This window comes from Crinia signifera, chromosome 3 (genome assembly GCF_055691185.1).
Source record: "Crinia signifera chromosome 3, ASM5569118v1, whole genome shotgun sequence".
NCBI classification, from domain to species: domain Eukaryota; kingdom Metazoa; phylum Chordata; class Amphibia; order Anura; family Myobatrachidae; genus Crinia; species Crinia signifera.
The window spans coordinates 278,198,651-278,219,557 of record NC_139219.1 but is presented as its reverse complement, the minus strand read 5'-3'; the positions used below and the strand labels follow the sequence as shown (position 1 = coordinate 278,219,557).

Sequence of the window (20,907 nt, the reverse complement as noted above, 5' to 3'; positions counted from 1 at the left end):
TCTTTCCGGGGGGCCGTGAGGGGGATCCGATTTCCTGGACCCTCCCGGCCATTCCGGGAGGGTAGGCAACTCTGATACTATTGTTGAACTTGGGCAAATTTGGTTAAATCATGTTTGTTTAGATATTTTTTAATTTAATTCTATCAGACCCCAGTGGTGGCAGAACAGGGAATTGGGGCAACGATCATCTGATGTGTTTATTTTTGTGCCTGAAATGTAAATGAGTGAATGAGGCACTGGCTCTCCTTACCTATTCTTTCAGCAATATCAGCAGCTCTCTCCCCCCAAATGCCTTTTGCAGCAACAAGCACTATGTCGCCTTTCTCCACTACATTGAAAAAAGCCGCCTCCATGGCACAGTGTCCCGAGCCGCTCACAGCCAGTGTCAGGTTGTTCCGTGTCTGGAAGGCATACTGTATTCCAAGTTTAATGTCATCCATTATCTGCAGGAGAAGAACAATACAGGGTGTTATTGAAGTACATACAGTAGGGGCATATTTATAACCTTTTTTTTTTACTAAAATAATGTTAATGTTAGAGTTTTCTCAAGGACTGGACGGAAAAATCCGACCAGTTATATTAATGCACACCACTTACAGAATTATATAGAAATGATCTCAGCCAGTCTACAGTGACCGGAGCCTGCAGTATATTGTCAGTGCTCCAGCTCTGCTGCTTGACAACGGCCCGGTGGGTCAGGGTCAGTCTCATGAGATCCGGATGTCAGCTGCATGCAGAATCAGCATTCAATGGTTGGCCCATCTCACAGTCCAGCAGCAGTGGCTGGTGCCCTGTTGCAGTGGTGTAACTAAAAATATTGCGCCCCCCCCCACCAAAATTTTAGCAGCGCCCGCTCCCCCCGCAGTTAACACCCCCACCCCCGCAGTTAAACAAACCACCGCCCCCCCCCCCCTGCCCCCCCCAGCGCAGTAAAGTTGTCTGCCAGGAGCTCACCCGTGGTCGGAGCCCGGGACCCGCAGAAGATTTGTCTGTGGTCCCAGCTCCCCTGTCCGCTCCTTGCTCCAGCGTCTAATGCAAACGGACAATCACAAAATGTCTGCCCCCATACAGCAGATACTCTTCTGCTGTATGGGGGCGGACATTTTGTGATAGTCCGTTTAGATTAGAAGCAGAAGCCAGGAGGGGACAGGGGAGCCGAGACCACAGACAAATCTTTTGCGGGACCGGGGCCCGATCACAGGTGAGCTCCCGGCAGACGGCAGCAGCAGTACAATAGCCCCACAGACCCCGGCGCCCACACCTATAAAGCGCCTCACCGCCAAACCGGGGTCTGCGGGGCTATTGTTACGCCTCCGCCCTGTTGCTTACTGCAGCGCATGCTGAGCGGTACCGGGCAACCATGTTAGCAGAGCTCAGTTGGAAGAGCAGTGGCCCACTGTGAACCACACAAGGGCTGCTATACATGCAGGTGTCCCCTTCAGGACTGGAAGCAGAGGTGCAGGTGATTCTATTGCCTCTAGGAGTTATGACCCTGCCTCAAAACAGGGCTTTTCTCTGTCCTAAAATTAGACCCCATTGTTTGAAAAATAATAGAAGCTGATTGGTTGGTACTTTATCCATAATTGCCTACTCTCCTGTAATGGCAAAAATGAGGTGCCCCTCGTGGCCTCCAAAAAGGTGGGCAAGCCTCTTAAAGCTGCCCACTACCACTAGTTTACCACCCACTTCCTGGAGCGCATCATCGTATCCACATTCCTCAATGTACAATGGCGGTAATATCTGCATAGTACAGCGGGGGGCACGGCCATGATGATGCGTTCTCAGCCACTATACTGCCCATACTGCTTCTTAGGTATGATGTATCATTTATGATCATTTTGAATAATAGTGTTTATCCTGGTTAGAAATCTAAGTAAACAAGGGCAGAGACAAAAGAAAGAGGAAGGGAGCATCATAGAGGGTACTTTTTAAACGTAAATGACTTGAAGTAATGCCTCGAAGTAACAGGAGATAATTTTGGCGTCTTGGAAAAAATAGACAGTATAATGTTCAACTGTTTTCCGGAACTCGGCCAATGTAATTAGCACTCTAAATGTAAATCGGTTCTGACTTCTCATGAGATTTGTAGACCAGGAAGCATCCGACTTTTTCAGACCAACCAGATTACGTCATAAAGTATACCAGTTGCAGACCTTTATCGACATATGAAATGTTATCCTACAGTGTTTGTCTGCCAAACACATCATTTGGTATGCAGATACAGCCACAATCACATACAAAATACAGGCGTGCCACATATCATTTAAATCAGCAGAATCTGCTTGTGTGTCCTATTGCATCCTGTTTTTAATGTGGACATTTTTTTAAATAATGACATGTATAGTACATGACCTATTTTGAGAGATCCAAGTATATTTTTTTCATTTTAAGGTTGAACATAATTTTAAAAAATAGGTAGGGGTGTGTGGACGTAGTGTCGAAGTTGGAGAGATTGGTAAAACTCCTTCTGTAAAATTATGTTTATTTTAAATATTTTAATAAAAAGATACATTTTTACACTGCATTTTAGACTTCATTTTGGAAATATCTCTGCACATTATGGGGCAGATGTATTAAGCCTTAACAAGAGATAAATGCAAAGGTGATAAGGAGAGATAAACGTCCAGCCAATCAGCTCCTTACTGACTTTTTTCAAACACAGCCTGTAACATGACAGTTAGCAGGTGATTGGCTGGACGTTTATCTCTCCTTATCCCCCTTGCATTTATCTCTTGTTAAGGCTTAATACATCTGCCCCATTATATCATCCCTACGGAAGGTTCAACATGGTTTTGCCCAGGTGTGTTTGATGCTTAAATTCCATATCAGAATCAGATATGCAATGCATAGCCAGGGCTAGTGCCAACACATTACAGTCACAGACCTGACAACCATGCCCAGCTCTATAAATGTATTCAGTATGTATTCATTATTAACCCTTTGAGTGCCAAGTGAATTTGTAGGTGTGAAAATTGCCATGAAAACATTGTTATTCAGCATAATGACCTGTAATGGTTACCTTATATACTAAATATAATCTTTTTTACACAACATCATTTTATTTGAATTTATATAACAAGTGTGAGTGGCGCTAGAATTTTTAGCGGTTATTTTGAACATAGCTCACAGAGATGTTGGCACGCAAATGGTTAAGGATCAGTTACCAGATAAGGTTAAATTTCTTTATGATAGGAAATAGACTATAGTATGAGATTATAATTGTAAACTCGCTAAAACCAACGTATGCAGGGTTGTTACTGTACCTTTAACTGTTATCTGTTAAAGGACATTTCTTAATTGCTATATAGACAGAAGAAATGTTTTCTATGGTAAGTGTTTAATATTGCTATAATCAAACATTTGTATAATATCATGTATTATAAGTGTTAACTAGTGGTTACATGACAGCATAATAAGCGCTTTTTAGTCTTGTTTCTTCCTTCCAAGAGAGCCTCACTATACAATTACCGTAAGGACATGTGAATTTCATTATTTTATTGTTAATTCCCCATAGTTATCAAATGTAGGGAGCAAGGAACAACGTTGTAGCAGGCGTTACTTAGCCAACAAACACAATGTAGCTTCAAAATAAATAAATAAATTGTTTTGATACTACTGTATAATGGTTATACAGATAATTATAATTATAGTATGTAGTTTGAAAGCATTACTGTAAAACATAACTATTTTCAACATTCAATGAGAAAAACGTTAAGAAAAGCTGCAGGTCTCAATCGGTCTACTGGGGAAACCCCCAGCAGGCCACTCTGCATAAGGGTCCACACCCTCCTCTAAGGTGGTCTAAGGTGACCTGTTGTGGCCGGCCACACCTCTACACCTCTAAGCATGGGCCCTTGCCACTGCCCTTAATGCCCTTGTCCCACACTGAGAAGATGTATAGTCTGCATTATGACTGATGGCAGATTAATGTGCCTCCATAGGGGGGTCATTCTCCCCAGCCCTTAAGTTTATGATCATATGGGCTCTTGGTGTCTTCTTACCTTGTACATCTCAGGATTTATTGGACTCGTTATTGTTTGGGTTCCAGCAGTCTGGATTCGAGGAGACATATTGGCGGGACCAGGTCCCAGCAGTAGTACTTGAGGGACATGTAGAGGCAGGAGTAGGGATTTTGGTATGCTCACAGACAGCAAGGAAGGCATGTTTCTCTGCCAGTTATGGAGTGTAAAACAGTTATCCAAAAATGTTTCTTATACCCTCTCTTCATTAACTCAAGCTAACTAGTGACCCTTACCCTGCTGCAGCATGCCCTTTGTATGTGCCAATTACAGGTGTCCTACACCTACACAACATCTTAGTAGCACATTCCAGGAAGCAGTGGAGCAGTAAGTCCACATTCTGCTCCAATCATCTGTACGGACGGGCCAATTTAATGACATAAAGGTGGTCATATACATTTATTTGGAGATCATTCTTAGATGGAGGCCTGTTAATGCAGTCATCAGATGACAGGACACATGGGCCAACAGTGGTCATCTGCCAACCACCTTATGTACATACCTGACAATGGTCTCTGGAGTAGATGTATGAAGCAATGGTAAGGGAGGAGAAGTGATAAAGTGCCTGGTACTTTATTATCGGCCAATCAGCTCCTGACTATAAAGTTTCAGGCTCTGTTTAAAATGGGACAGTTAGGAGCTGATTGGTCAGTGATAAAGTACCAGTCAATTTATCACTTCTTCTCCCCTATCACTGCTTCATACATCTACCTCTCTGTCCTGTACAAAGCATGCATACATGTCATGTCATGCTTATGTCTACACTTGCTTTGTCTATCCTCAGTCTATCTGTAGCATACCCCCAGAAGCTTGACAATGGCTAATGGCTACATTATTATTGTATGTTTTTGCCTTACACTAACCTCACTATTCGTTACAATGAATCCTCTGCTACTTTATGAGTCATTTGGGCAGAATCGTGTTTATCTTCTCTGTAATTCATATGAGTTGTGCGTAAATTGTTTGGATCATAAATCCATACACTGACGCTTTATAAGTAGTAGACACTATTAATGACATGCCCTTTCTGTGCCAGTTCACACATATAGGTACCTCATTGCAATCATTTACAATTCATATACATTAACATACAGTATATCTGCTTTGAGGGTACATCTACTGTACTTGTCTGCTAAACTATACATTTTAGGTGACCAAAAATTGTGACTGGGTATGCCCGTGAGCACACTGGAAGCACTGCAATGTACCAGGCAAGGTGACCATGGCCCTGGCAGGGGCAGCTCATCCCACAAAATAAAACATTGTGCACTATTGCACCCAATCTGCAGTTATCCAGTCACACTCTTGTTGCGCGCTGCTGGACCCCCATCTTCCCACCCAATCCATGCACTTCCCCAGAGCATCAATGGTCTGATTCAGCAGTGGATGCAAAAGTGCACACAGCAGCGTCTATTGACTGTCGCCATCAGCCACTTTATGCATATTCTACTACACGCTCGTTCCCTAGTGTACATCCGTGCAGCAAATGTGCAAAGGCTAAGACACCCACTTTCAGCAACTACACATTCAATAATACTGATTGGTGCATCCTTAGATGCCTCCATCGGAATGGTGGCAGGTGACTATGGCCTCCTGTGCCTGGCGGTTGGTCGGGGGAAACAGACACTCCCACATTACGCCCATTGAACAGAACATTTACATACCACTCTTAAGTGATTCATGTTTCCAGAGAAACCTTCCCACTCTCAGCTCACTTCACATCTTGGTTTTACTCTCAAGAATTCTTCTATTCTGATAACTTAATAAAAGGTTTGACATACATGCTGAGGGGGTGCGCCTCACCCTCTATTCATGAGTTAGGATTAGGCTGCAGGAGAAATTAGTTAGGGTTAGGCTGCAGGAGGGGGGGTTAGGGTTGGGCTGCTTGAGAGAGGAGTTGGGGTTAGGCTGCAGGAGGGGTGAGTTAGGGTTACAGGTCACGCCCCTTCCCACTAGGCCATGCCCCCAAAATGTTGGGCTCGCACCTACGCCCAGGGCCGGCTCTACCACTAGGCAGCTTTTGGCCAGCTTCCTAGGGTGCCGGGATCTGAGGGGCCCCACCAAGTCTGCAAATCAAAAAATCAAGGCTGTCTATGAGGATCCTTGCTGTACTTAATGCAGGTGGTGGCTGTGGAACTTCTAAGACCTCACCTCTATGCTTTCCCTTGAGTCATACTTCCTACATTGCTGCCCCCTCCTCCTTGTACTCTGTTGTGGGTGGCAAAGGGGAGGGTGCAGAGGACCTCCAGGAAAAGCAAGGGACTTGGCCACCTTCCCAGGGGATTGGATGACCACTTTTTTTTTTTTGGGGGGGGGGGATCTGAGGGGGGGGGGGGGTAGGTTGACATTTCGCCTAGGGGGCTGGAAAGCCTTGCACCGGCCCTGCCTACGCCGCACAAGAGCGTCCCTCCTCCCATGGCTGTAGAGTTGGGAGGTATGGGGTTAGTCTGAAGGAGAAATGAGTTAGGGTTTGGCTGCAGGAGAAATAAATTAGGGCTAGGCTGCAGGATAAATCAGGGGTGCCGACTTACGTTTTTGCCGGTGGGTGCTCATGGGGGGGGGGGCTCAAGGGGTGTGGCCCCACAGACCCCCACCCCCCAGTTCTGGATGGAGGTAGTTGGGGATCCTGGCAGCGCCGCACAGCGGGGTCCCAGCAGCGGATATGCCATCAGCAGCGGGGGTCCCTGCGGAAGATGGGTACTAGCAGCGGTAATAATACTGGTACTAGTTCCCATCCACCGCAGGGACCCCTGCTGCTGATGGCATATCCGCTGCTGGGACCCCGCTGCGGCGCTGCCAGGATCCCTGACAGCGAGCAGCTGGTGAGCTCCGGCCGCGGACCGTGGGTGTTCCTCATTTTACATGGGTGCTTGGGCCGCAGAGCACCCACGGTTTTGGTGCCTATGGGATAAATGAGTTAGGGTTTGGCTGCAGGAGAAATTAGTTATGGTTAGGCTGCAGGAGGGGTGGGTTAGGGATGGGCTGCAGGAGGGGTTAGGGTTAAAATCTCAAAATCTGCCAGGATTAGGGTGCTGCTGTCAGCATTCATCAGGATAACTAGCATCCAATCCAGATCCTGTCACTATTTCCCTTGAACTCCCCAGCAATCTCCATACACACAATAGATCTTGTCTGTTTCATTTTAGGGAGCGCACTTCAAATGAAAAAAGTATTTACATAAAATTTAACTTTTAATAGATCATATTCTAAAAAATCCCATTGTAGGATATGATGGGAAGCCGTAGTGAATTTATAGGGGTTAAAATCACACATACAAACATATATACACACAGGTGGTGTTTTTTTGACAAAAATAGCAAGGAAAGAGTGATCGTAAAAAGATCTCTAACTGAAAATGTTAATTTTATTGGTTCAGCATAACTTCAATGTATGAGAAGAGGGTTTATTACCAAGAGGATGTCTTTATTGTATAAAATACTTCTGATAATAAAGCTCCTTTTATATACACCCAATTGGGTGTATATAAAAGGAGCTTTGGTACTTCTGTAGTTTCACGGCGCCGGAAGTGCAGAGGCTCGCGTGCCGCTCTAGCTATGAAACTTGGCAGCCTGCCAGAGGCTCTGATTAACCGTGCGCGTGCCGCTCTAGGTCAGACAGAGTGTGCTCGCGCCGCTCTAGCTGTATTGACAGCTACGTAAACAGCGTATAGCTGTATTGACAGCGTAGCGCTGGGCAGCAGCAGCGCGCTGCCCAGGCGCTGAGAGGTCACTGTCACTGTGGCACTTGTAGTTCCACAGTGAAATAGGCAGCGCCTGGGCAGCGCTGACAACGGGGGTACGCGTCCTACGACCTTTTCATACCCCCACTATCCACGTCGGCGTGGAGTTGAGAATAGATTAGTGTGGCGAGCGCAGCGAGCCACCGAGCCCGAAGCGTGGTGAGCGCAGCGAGCCCCGCGAGGGGACGCGGATACCTTCACAGCTATCCGCATCCCCTCGCGGGCTTCACAGGTGTCAGCGTCCGCTCGCCACGCACCGAGCCCGAAGCGTGGCGAGCGGACGCTGACACCTGTGAAGCCCGCGAGGGGACGCGGATAGCTGTGAAGATATCCGCGGGGCTCGCTGCGCTCGCCACGCTTCGGGCTCGCTGCGCTCGCCACGCTTCGGGCTCGCTGCACTCGCCACACTAATCTATTCTCAACTCCACGCCGACGTGGATAGTGGGGGTATGAAAAGGTCGTAGGACGCGTACCGCCGACCCTCGCGGGGCTCGCTGCGCTCGGCACGCTTCGGGTGGGCGTGGATAGTGGGATTTACACGGTCCACAGCTGTGGCGTCCACTAGTGGCACTGAGGGTGGGTTTCAATAGTGTTCCCCTAGGGCCACCTATATTTAGATGCTTTTGCATCTAAATTGAGATGTACCCCTTCACCTAAGTAAATCCAGACGCATTTGCGTCTGCGTTTACAAGCCCCAACACCTTTGCGGCTTGCAAGGCGCCTGTATTTTCTTAGCGGCTATCTATGCGACTCGAGATTCAGACGCAGTTGCGTCTGAATCTCGCGTACAGTTTAGAAGCATCGCTGTGCCGGGGTGTCCACTTTAACATACCCCCATTGTCAGCGCTGCCCAGGCGCTGCCTATTTCACTGTGGAACTACAAGTGCCACAGTGACAGTGACCTCTCAGCGCCTGGGCAGCGCGCTGCTGCTGCCCGGCGCCACGCTGTCAATACAGCTATACGCTGTTTACGTAGCTGTCAATACAGCTAGAGCGGCGCGAGCACACTCTGTCTGACCTAGAGCGGCACGAGCACGGTTAATCAGAGCCTCTGGCAGGCTGCCAAGTTTCATAGCTAGAGCGGCACGCGAGCTTCTGCACTTCCGGCGCCGTGAAACTACAGAAGTACCGGAGCTTTATTATCAGAAGTATTTTATACAATAAAGACATCCTCTTTTTAATAAACCCTCTTCTCATACATTGAAGTTATGCTGAACCAATAAAATTAACATTTTCAGTTAGAGATCTTTTTAGGATCACTCTTTCCTTGCTATTTTTGTCACAAAAACACCACCTGTGTGTATATATGTTTGTACAGTATGTGTGATTTTAACCCCTATAAATTCACTGGGGCCTCCCATCATATCCTACAATGGGATTTTTTAGAATATGATCTATTAAAAGTTACATTTTATGTAAATACTTTTTTTAATTTGAAGTGCACTCCCTCTAAATAACACTCCTTCCCTCTTTTGCCTTCTGCTTAAACCTTTACTGTTTGGGAACTGCACCCCCACAAACCAATTGATTTAAATGTGGGGAATGGATCTACGGATCATATGAATTCAATTTTTCTTTAGAGTTCTTTAGACATACCCCCAGCTCCGATAAGGAGCAAATCTGTTTTTACACTACTGTTTCATTTTACTTAAGATCTATCGTAAGATCTGCAACTCCTCCTTATAGAATCTTCAGATCATGTGTGCAGTACATAGATCATACGATCCATCTCATGACTTGTAATCATACCAAAACACTTCACCATGTACCCAAAAATGCCCGATGCACAGTGCATCTTGCGAGCCGTCAAAATTGTGTATTCGGTCCTGAAATCGTTCTAATGTATGGCCAACTTTAGAATCCTGTGTGCCAGAATATTAATACCAAACCATGCCAAATGTGTATGTAGGCTGTAGTGTTGCACAATAAAGTACAAGCTGTTTTTTGGGTCAGTGTTTATGGTTTCAGTGTTCTATAGTCTGAAGCAATGTTTGTCGAGCTCTAAACAAATACAGATAAGTTACAGGTTGACAGTGAAGGGAAGGTATCTGGACTATTTGTCTACAACAAGAAGATAGACAGCCATTAGGTCGACACCATTAGTTCGACAACTCAATAGGTCGACATGCTTTTAGGTCAACATACCATTAGGTCGACATACCATTAGGTCGACATGTCATTAGGTCGACATGCCATTAGGTCGACATACCATTAGGTCGACAGTGTCTAGGTCGACAGTCAAAAGGTCGATATGGTTTTTTTCACTGTTTTTTGAGCCGACATGTGCCGACAGGCGGTATTTCATGCCCTACCATCCACTAGGATGTGGAGTTAGATTACAATAGTGTGCCGAGCGCAACGAGGCACCGTGCCTGAAGCATCGCGAGCGAAGCGAGCGATGCGTGGGGCTGCGGTTCACTTCAAACTGTGTCCATGTTGACTGTGTCAACATTTGGGTAAAAAAACTGTGTAAAAAACCATGTCGACCTTTTGACTGTCGACCTAGATACCGTTGACCTAATGGCATGTCGACCTAATGACATGTCGACCTAATGGTATGTCGACCTAATGGTATGTCAACCTAAAAGCATGTCGACCTATTGAGTTGTCGAACTAATGGTGTCGACCTAATGGCTGTCTATCTTCTTATTGTAGACAAATGGTCCCGCATCCGAAGGGAATCTAGGTTCCGTAACAATGCATTTTTTAAGCGAACCCATTTTTTACATCTTCTGAATTAGGTCAATATTTTCATTATAAGTAGCAATTCACAGAGAAAGGGAGGGTTTCTTCCAGATCTTCAGGCTGCATACATTATTTTTTCAAACTTCGTTTTGTATTTAAAAAAACAAAACAACAAAAAAAAATGCTGCTTGTGGGACTAAATTTATATTAAATTATTTGATAATTATTAATATTTCCTTCAGTCCCTGTTGATTGATATATAATTAAAGTTAATGCAGTACATTTGTTTTTTAACAATTACTAACTGACTGCAGCATGTGTTACCATGAGCATCAGAGGCGTAACAAAGGTTTTTGCTGCCCTGGGCACAATGAAAACCCCCTCAAATACAAATGTGTATGTGTGTGTGTGTGTGTGTGTGTGTGTGTGTAATTAAAAAAACTGCCCCCAATTCCCATTATGCCATACAGTACCCAAAATTTACATGCCACGCAACAAGTGCTCGAAATTGACATTATACAGCACAATAGTACCCTATATACATGTTACACTACTTAGTAGTAGTAACCCATATACAGTACACGTTACGCCACACAGTATTAGGGCCTATTATACACACTGCACCACAGTGTAGTAGTGCCTAATATACACATTATGCCACACCGTAGTAGTACACATTATACATTTTATGATTATTTATTTTTAAATAATTGAATCATAGTAAAGTCATTTATTAATTTTTGGCACTCTCTTTTCATTCATATATATATATATATATATATATATATATATATATATAAATGGCGGGATCGGCACTCCTTGAAACCGATAGAAACTGCGCCGGTGCCTTCACAGTATAGAAAATTGTAGGTCCAACGATGGTGCGGCACTCATGGTTTTCAATAAAGAATACTTCACACAGTGGTAGTGATCACTACCACTGTGTGAAGTATTCTTTATTGAAAGCCATGAGTGCCGCACCATCGTTGGACCTATATATATATATATATATATATATATATATATATATATATATATATATATATATATATATATATATATATATTCCCCTGAGGAAGACTGTGAATATCAGTTGAAACGGCTGTTGGGCCGTGTCTGTATACCATCTCATGCCTTAAAATAAATCTACATTGGACTTCTACAAGTGTGTGCCAGTTCTTCCCCAAACCTTCTGCAAGGAGGGTGAGTGCTTCTCAGGACTGTGCACCACAAAATGTGAGTTCTTTTATTTTCAAAATTGAGTGCTGTCTTACATGACTTATATATATATATATATATATATATATATATATATATATATATATATATATATATATATATATGTATTAAACTGACGTGTACTGACGTGTAGGGGCTAATTTATCAAGGAGTTTTGTCACTTGTTGCATAAAATAAATGGGGCTCAAGCCATTCAGCTCCTAACTGTCATGTTTTAACAAATGGCAGTTGGTAGCTGAGCACCATATATCATACACGAATTTTAAAATTCATTGCATTTAATAATCTTGTTGATAAAATGATCACATATGTAGTTAAATACATCAAACAGTGTTACCCTGGCTTTCCGCTGAATTACCACTGCATCATTACGGATTGCTATAGCTCCGCCCGTATCAGTAGAACGCTGTCCTTAGGTGATCTCTTACAGGTGAAAAGGCTGATACTGCTGTATTTGATTTACTGTGATTACAGTAGTGTGTATGAGTTAACACATTGACAATGCATCGCTACATGCCTGATATAACTCACACTCTTCAAAAGAGAAGAGATGGCTTGCACTGACTATAGCATAAGGTCAAAGTGGATGAACCAACTATATTAAAATAACAATATAAATATTATATATTAACTCGTTGGTGGTGCTCCCTAGAGTTATGGGTAACCATAAATAAGAAAAAAGAAAAAAGATAACTCTCTTTTTAGGGGCACTAACTTTTGCTGTAAGATTGATTTACAATTTCGTACACATGGGTAAAAGAAGACAATACAATGTGCGTAAATGTTTCTAAGAAAATTCCCTTAAGAGATTCCCTGAAAAAATTGTCGAGGAAGAGGGGGAGAAGGGAAATAGTCAAGGATAGACAGGGTTGACCTAATTCGGAGCACACTTTAAGTGGATGTTTGTTGTTATGAGAGTTGATGTTCTATATGGGGTGAAGATGGTAATGTACACAGTGTATCTCCCAAGATGGAGTCTAGGTTACTGTCCCTTTAATGACTCAACACACCCTCTAATAGACAATGAGGGATTTGAGCAACCCTGGACTACAATGATGCTCAAATAGTCCAGGTTACTGTCCCTTTAAAAGTAGCTAACTACCTTTACATGCTTATTTATACTCTTATGCTCTCAAACAAACCACTAAGAGGTAATAGTGAAAACAGATTAGATATCAGCAGCTAAGCACAGATGGTGTACACAGCTACACATATGGGAAGTATTTAAAAAAGTATTTTTATTCAAAAAGTTTTTTGATGCTAAAGTGATAAAGTGTATCAGCTTATATAATAAGATGAACACCACTTGTGATCTTCCGCAGAATCACTTGGGTCATCAATAGAATGAGCTGAATTTAATAAGTGTTGTTATACAGTGAAAAAATTATATATAATAAAAAAATATCATAATAACATTTAAAAATGGCGAAAATATTAATGGTAAGGTGGTGTCAACCACTTTCAGGAGACCCAGTAATTAATCAGTAACATAAGCTAATTAGCTTCAATTACATATTGCACACATATTATTTTGCACATGAGCTAGTATAGCAGTGAAAAATCAAGTTTGTGCCCGTTGGTGTCCCAACTGCCTCCTACTAGTCCGTGTGCCACAAGGGCAGTGAACGGAATCCAGTAAGGTACAGGATAAGGGGCTGCCAATATCGGAACAAATTAGAAGCAAGGAAACTGGGATCTGCTGTTGTACCTCAGCTCTTGGATTAATTTTTTCACTGTATAACAACACTTATTAAATTCAGCTCATTCTATTGATGACCCAAGTGATTCTGCGGAAGATCACAAGTGGTGTTCATCTTATTATATAAGCTGATACACTTTATCACTTTAGCATCAAAAAACTTTTTGAATAAAAATACTTTTTTACATACTTCCCATATGTGTAGCTGTGTACACCATCTGTGCTTAGCTGCTGATATCTAATCTGTTTTCACTATTACCTCTTAGTGGTTTGTTTGAGAGCATAAGAGTATAAATAAGCATGTAAAGGTAGTTAGCTACTTTTAAAGGGACAGTAACCTGGACTATTTGAGCATCATTGTAGTCCAGGGTTGCTCAAATCCCTCATTGTCTATTAGAGGGTGTGTTGAGTCATTAAAGGGACAGTAACCTAGACTCCATCTTGGGAGATACACTGTGTACATTACCATCTTCACCCCATATAGAACATCAACTCTCATAACAACAAACATCCACTTAAAGTGTGCTCCGAATTAGGTCAACCCTGTCTATCCTTGACTATTTCCCTTCTCCCCCTCTTCCTCGACAATTTTTTCAGGGAATCTCTTAAGGGAATTTTCTTAGAAACATTTACGCACATTGTATTGTCTTCTTTTACCCATGTGTACGAAATTGTAAATCAATCTTACAGCAAAAGTTAGTGCCCCTAAAAAGAGAGTTATCTTTTTTCTTTTTTCTTATTTATAACTCACACTCTGCCTGCTTAATTACAATATTGCCTCTCATATATGTAACATATACTGTATAGCCCCGTACACACGGGGGAGATATATTGCTCAGCCATATATTGCTAGCAATATATGGCTGAGCAATATATTGCTCAGTGTCTCCTTTTCCAGCTGATTACCTCTGTGGCACCGCCGGCAGAGGTTCCCTTTCATCAGCGACCATCTCTGGTCGCTGATGAAAGGGAACCTCTGCCCCCGGTGCCGCAGAGGTAATCAGCTGGTCGCAGGAGCAAGCTCCTGTGACCAGCGATTAGAACGGGGCTGAAAACGGGAGCGCGCACCCGGCGATTTATCGCTGGGGCACACTCCCATCACTGGCAATATGGTCCTTAGCGACCATATTTCCAGCGATTTCAGCCCCTATCGCCCCCGTGTGTACACAGCTTATAAGTCTCTGCGTTCGGTTTACTGTTCTCAGTTTTTAAAGCAGGACAAAACAGAAAGCAAAATGAACAATGAGAACTAAATGAATAAACTTACCTAAGGTACATAAACTTGATAAATGGTTATATTATAGACACAAGTTATTCGGTTATGGATCATATGGTCGACCTAAAGATGGTCGACAGTCATTAGGTCGACACTACTAGGTCGACATAATGCAAGGTCGACCTGGATCTAGGTCGACATGGGACAATGTTGACAGGTCATTAGGTCGACACAAGCATTAGGTCGACATTGTCTAGGTCGACAGTCAAAAGGTCGACATGGGGTTTTTCACTGTTTTTTTACCCGAATGTAGACACAGGATTAAGTGCACCGCGTCCTCTCGCATGGCTTGCTGCGCTTGCCATGCTTTGGGCACGGTGCCTCGCTGCGCTCGGCACACTATTTTATTTTCCTACCACGCCCTAGTGCAGGCATGTCCAAACTATGGCCCTCCAGCATGTCGGCTCAAAAAAACAGTGAAAACCCCCATGTCGACCTTTTGACTGTCGACCTAGATCATGTCGACCTAATTCTTGTGTTGACCTTGTCCCATGTCGACCAAGACACATGTCGACCGAGATCCATGTCGATCTTGCAATATGTTGACCAACCGACCGTATCCAAGTTATTCAATGTGTATTTGCTGGGAGATGCCAAGGTAATAAAATTCTGTAATCTTTATCCTTACAGCAAGGAAAGAATATGGTCTATTTAATAAAAAGGAGCATTAATAGAACAGCATTGTGTCTGCTGTAATGTAGCATGCAATGAGGGGCATTCTATTGAGTTTGAATAGATGTTCTGCCCCTGGAGGACAGGTACGGAAGTACAGTCTCCCTTCTGTAGAACTGTAGAACATGTTTTTTACTTTTTCCAATTTAGGAATTCTCAGCATTATTCAAGTCTGTGGATAACAGAACTGGGCAAAAAAAAGATCATAATCTCCTGCAACATCCCTGTTCTCTCACACAGCGTAAGGACGCCTGGCACACCGGACCCCACCGCGCGATGCAGCTGCAAACTCTTGTGGCCGCATTAATGTTTTGCCAGCGCTTTACTGCACACCCGCCCCTGCGTTGTCTGGACCACACCCACGTGATGCCGCATCACCACCCCCGCAATGGTCCGTCGCTACTTAGACTGCGCTCAGGAACGCAGTTTAAGTGCTCATGGATTGGCGCATATGCGCAGATTGCTGATTAGCCCCGATAATACATTTACCATTCCTAGGCAACTTATTGTTAGCAACTCCAATTATACATGTACCTGCTTAATGCTAAGAAATACAATAACGTCATCCTGCTACACATATCACCTCAGCAATGTCATTTTTTTATGCAGTAAAAAGTTGTTTTTAAATAGTCACTGTGGCAGACACAATAGGGCAATGCAATGTCTGGTACAAACAACTATCTAGTAAGTTACTGACTCACCTTGAACATTTCAGGGTGCATGTGACCAATCAGCTGCAGACCCCCAGCTGCCTGTATCCGTGGAGATAAATTAGAGGGACCAGGCCCCAGCATTAGGCGATGGGGTACATCGAGAGGCTGCAGAAGGGCTGGGGATTGGGGCACAGTTATTTGGGAGGACATCCTGGCAGATGTTGATAGCCTGACAGCGCAGCGTATGGTGCAGGATATGCTCCGGATCACTGTCCCTTGCATCTTTATTAACCATTCACTCGAAAGGATGACTAACTCTGAACCTTAACCTTATCCCTGGCTCTGCAGCATGGGCTTCATTTCAATACTGCTTTATCTCCTCCCTCCGTCACCATGATTTGCCAGTCAGGCTTACGCCCTCCAGTACCAGGGTCACAGGTGTCTGACCTGTACTCAACACCAGGGACAATTACACCTCTTTGTGTCTTCTGGCTGAGTGCATGAGACATTAGATAGAACACTGTAGTACATATTTGTAAGGTGTTTAGATAGTGCTGAATGCTTGCGTTAGCTAAGCAATAGATAACAGCTAACTCACCACACATATAAACAGTTATTTATTACACATGGCTAATGCTAAGTCCTACGTCAATCTCCCAAAATTGCTGTCTATGCCAAATGTTTTCTTATTGACAAATTGTACATCTAGATCTGGAATAACAAACTGCTAAAACTTGTCATGACTCAAAGGGCCTGATTCTGAGTCGTGCGCAGTCATGCCTGTCTCTGCGTCATTTACATCTGCAAATGTATGCTTATGCTGCTACAAAGCCCCACCGTACAGCTATGTGTCCGAATGCACAAGGACTGAGGCACCCGCAATGAGCATCTTTAGACTCCCAAATACCGTTAAGTGAGCCCATAGACCCCATCATCAGTAGCACCCTAGAACTTTGCAATAGCCCTATGCTAGATCCAGATTCTTTGTCTGAGTATGGACTGCAGTGTGAGCATTGAAGCATCTACAGTATGTACACAACCACTTTCACCGAATGCCCACAATACTCACACAACACAACCATAAGAAAAGGGGTAGATGTCTGAAGCAGTTATAAGGGAGGAGAAGTGATAAAGTACCTGGTACTTTATCACCAGACAATCAGCTATTAACTGCCCCTTGTTAAACCCAGCCTGTAACTTAAGTCAGGAGAAGCTGATTGGCCAGTGATAAAAGTACCAGGCACTTTATCACTTCTCCTCCCTTATCCCTGCTTCATACATCTACTCCAAGGTCCTCTACACACTTAATTAGATACCCCTGGGGCAGATGTAATAAGCATTGGAGAGAAATAAAGGCCAATATCCAATAATCAGCAAAATAATTGTCAATAAATTTATGGTTTTGTGGTTTTTGACAATTTTTTTTCTGGCCAATCCAATAAGGTCACCCTAAAAATGAAAAAAGTTCTCTTGTAAAAACAAGCATCCACATTTGAATGAGAGTCTCTGTCAGACAGTCCACCTCAACCAGGCTCTCAAGACCAACTTCGACACCAAACCCAGCAATCCCTCTGTCTAACCCTCTGTCCCTTGCTGTCTACCCCATGTATGGCACCCTTGTCTGTCTGTCCCTCCCCTTTAGATGCTCTCTTATGCAGACTCCTCATCCATCGTGTGCTTTGGCTTCCCTACTAATACGATCATCTACTCCAGTGATTTTCAACCTTTTTACCTTGCGGCACACTAAATAAGATTTTAAAATTGCCAAGGCACACCATGAGATCCCCACAGGGCAAAACACATTGGCCCCCACAGGAAAAAAAGCAAATCTATTGGCCCCCATATATAAAACAATAACACTGGTCCCCACAGGTAACAAAAATAAAATCCATTGGCCCTTTACATGAAAAGAAGAGACCAGTAAATAACAGGTGGTGGCTGTAAACTAGTTTGGGCACCTCTAGATCTGGGGGCACACTTGAGAACAGCTCAAGTCACACTAGTGTCCACAGCACAGTGATTGAAAAACAATGATCTACTCCATACTCCCTTCAATGGCACTGAACCATTGGATTCTACTAGGGTTTTCACCCATCCGAGATTACTCCGGACAGTTTGTTAATTAAGCCGGGTGTCCGGAGTCCAGGGGGGTGGCATTACCGTTCTATACATTGTCTGGGACGGGGCAGGGAGGGAGAGTCTGGCTACTGAGCTTCCTCTTACTGTCCTCTGTGAGTGCTAAACTCGCTACCGTTAAGGGCGACAATACTCCGGCAGCAATAATAGCCGCTGCCCGCTGGACCGACGAAGAAAGAGCAGCTCTGTGGCTAATTTAAACCTGGCGCCGGCTCGCACAGCCAATGGGGAGTGGCGGCTCCTGATTGATTGCCGGACTGTTTGAGTTGGCGTGAGATTCAAATAGTGCAGACCTTCTCTGACAGCCGCTGGGGTGGGCTGCGCTTCTTTGTTCCTTCGATTCTCTGCCCAACTGCCTGCCTCACTGCTCCCCTTGCCTGGCCTTACTGCTCCCACTGTCTGGCGTCACGGCTCACCCTGCCAGTGCCTGGCCTCACCTCTCACTCCCCCCTTGGCAACAAGCATGTAACCCATGGCAGAGCATATAACCCCTGCATAGTGTATGTACCCCCCTGGCACAGAGCATGCAATCCCTGACATCGAGCATGAAATATGAAACCCTTGGCATCAAGAATTAAATGTGTAATATATGTAACAGGCTTTAAGTCGTGTGGTATTATTATATTGGGCATTACAATGTGTGGCATAATGTGTAATGGGCATTAGGGGGTTTGGTATAATGTGTAATGGGCATTATGGTGTTTAATATAATGTGTAATGGGCATTATGGTGTTTGGTATAACATGTAATGGGCATCACGGTGTGTGGCATAACATGTAATGGGCATTATAGCATGTGGTATACTATGTAATGGGTGTGTGACGTGTAATCGGCATTACAGTGATATTTTTTGACGCGCGCACTGTTCATATTGTCCCTGCTTTATAGAAAATGTGAGTCCTGGCATAACCAGTAATGGGCATAATGTGCAATGGGCATCACGGTGTGTGGCATAACATGTAATGGGCATTATGGCATGCGGTATACTATGTAATGGGTGTGTGACGTGTAATCGGCACTATGGGTCTTATTCTAGTTCACTCTTTCTGACAAAATCCTTCTTAGATGGAAAAAACCATGTGCACTGCAGGTGAGGCAGATGTTACTTGTGCAGAGAGAATTAGATTTGGGTGGGGTTTTTCCTTCAAAGTGATATCTATATTGGTAGAGGTAGATGGACACTCGCTAGGAATTAATGAATAGAGAAAGAAAGATGTAAGAATTTATTAAACATACATATTACACTGGCCAGTGATCAGATAAAACAAAAAATTAGGTACTTATGTAGTATCTGGGCGCCCGATTTAGAAATCGGGTCGGATCGGGCACATCGCATCGCATCGCATGCGACCATCGGATGCGATGCGATGCCCCTATTTTTCCATAGGAATCAATGTTAAAATGGACTGAGTCCATTTTAACATGGAATTCAATGGGAAAAAGGGGTCCTTTTCATACCCCTACTATCCAAGTGGGCATGGAGTCGGATATAAACCTGTGGCGAGCGTAGCGAGCCACCGAGCCCGAAGCGTGGCGAGCGGACACAGAATACCGTCCCCTCGCGGGGCTCGCCACGCTTCGGGCTCGGTGGCTCGCTACGCTCGCCACAGGTTTATATCCAACTCCATGCCCACTTGGATAGTAGGGGTATGAAAAGGACCCCTTTTTCCCATTGAATTCCATGTTAAAATGGACTCAGTCCATTTTAACATTGATTCCTATGGAAAAATCGGGTCATCGCATCGCATCGCATCCGATGGTCGCATGCGATGCGATGCGATATCGCATCGCATCTGATTGTATGCCTTAACTTAAGGCATACAATCAAAAAATCGGGCGCCCAGATACTACATAAGTACCAATTGAAGTGATCAATATCACGGTAACATTAATTGAGTTTTTGGGTTAACAGGGATAAGCCCCGGTTTTTTCACATTTTTGATATCTATATTGCAGCGTAAAAATAAAGCAGCCAGTATTTACCCTGGACAGAAACAATAAGTCACCCAAATCTAAATCTCTCTCCATATTTTACAGCTGCCCCACCTGCAGTGCACATGGTTTTGTCCATCTAAGAAGGATTTTGTCAGAAAGAGTGAACTAGAATAAGGCCCTATGTTCGGTGCGCACTGTCCATATTATCCCTCCTTTAGAAAAAAATAGTTGAGTCCTGGCATAACATATAATGGGCATTGCGGTGTATGGCGTAGCATGTAATGGGCATTACATGTGTGTGATGTAACTGGCATTATGGTGTGCAAAATCAAGAATGAAATTGAAGCAAAGGTTAAAAAAAAACCATAAGGTGGTTTAAGGGGCGGGGCTGGGGGTGGGTCAGTGGGTGGACTGTGGGTGTGTCAATGGGCAGGCCATTGTCCGGGAATCTCTCAACACAAAGGTGGTAACCAGGAGTTAAAGTGAGGGGGAACGGGGTGGAACTAAGTTCCACCAACTTTAATGCTGAGGTGGAACATTTTAACCTCCACATTGGCCCTGCACAGTAATTCTCACAGAAAAGCATTCTAGTTTGCAGAAGGATGCCCAAAACCCTACCACTGGACATGTCTCTGCCTAATGGGGGGAGTGGAGGAGGGGTAATTAGGTGGCATAGATAAATGAGTCCCCCCCACCTCTGCATAGCCACTTTAAGCCCTGGTGGTAACCCTAGATTCTACCGCCATGCTGCTTATTTGGGTGACCTCTGATTCAGCATTGTTCATAAACCATTTGTGTTTCTGATACAATTACTTAATTCGATCTTCATTCAATTCTGGTTCTATATTTGCCTC

General features: G+C 44.0%; 1 protein-coding gene across 1 annotated transcript in view; it reads right to left on the bottom strand.

Moving 5' to 3' along the window:
- The window catches only part of AGXT (alanine--glyoxylate aminotransferase), a 43,610-nt gene extending 27,284 nt beyond the window's left edge, over nucleotides 1-16,326 (bottom strand). Inside the window, exons 1-2 of the mRNA XM_083178175.1 lie at nucleotides 16,031-16,326; nucleotides 251-443 (exon numbers count right to left, since the gene is read on the bottom strand). Coding sequence (XP_083034301.1) covers nucleotides 251-443; nucleotides 16,031-16,264 — 427 coding nt within the window. The 5' untranslated portion in view covers nucleotides 16,265-16,326. The remainder of the gene's footprint in view (nucleotides 1-250; nucleotides 444-16,030) is intronic.
- Nucleotides 16,327-20,907: the final 4,581 nt, after the last annotated feature.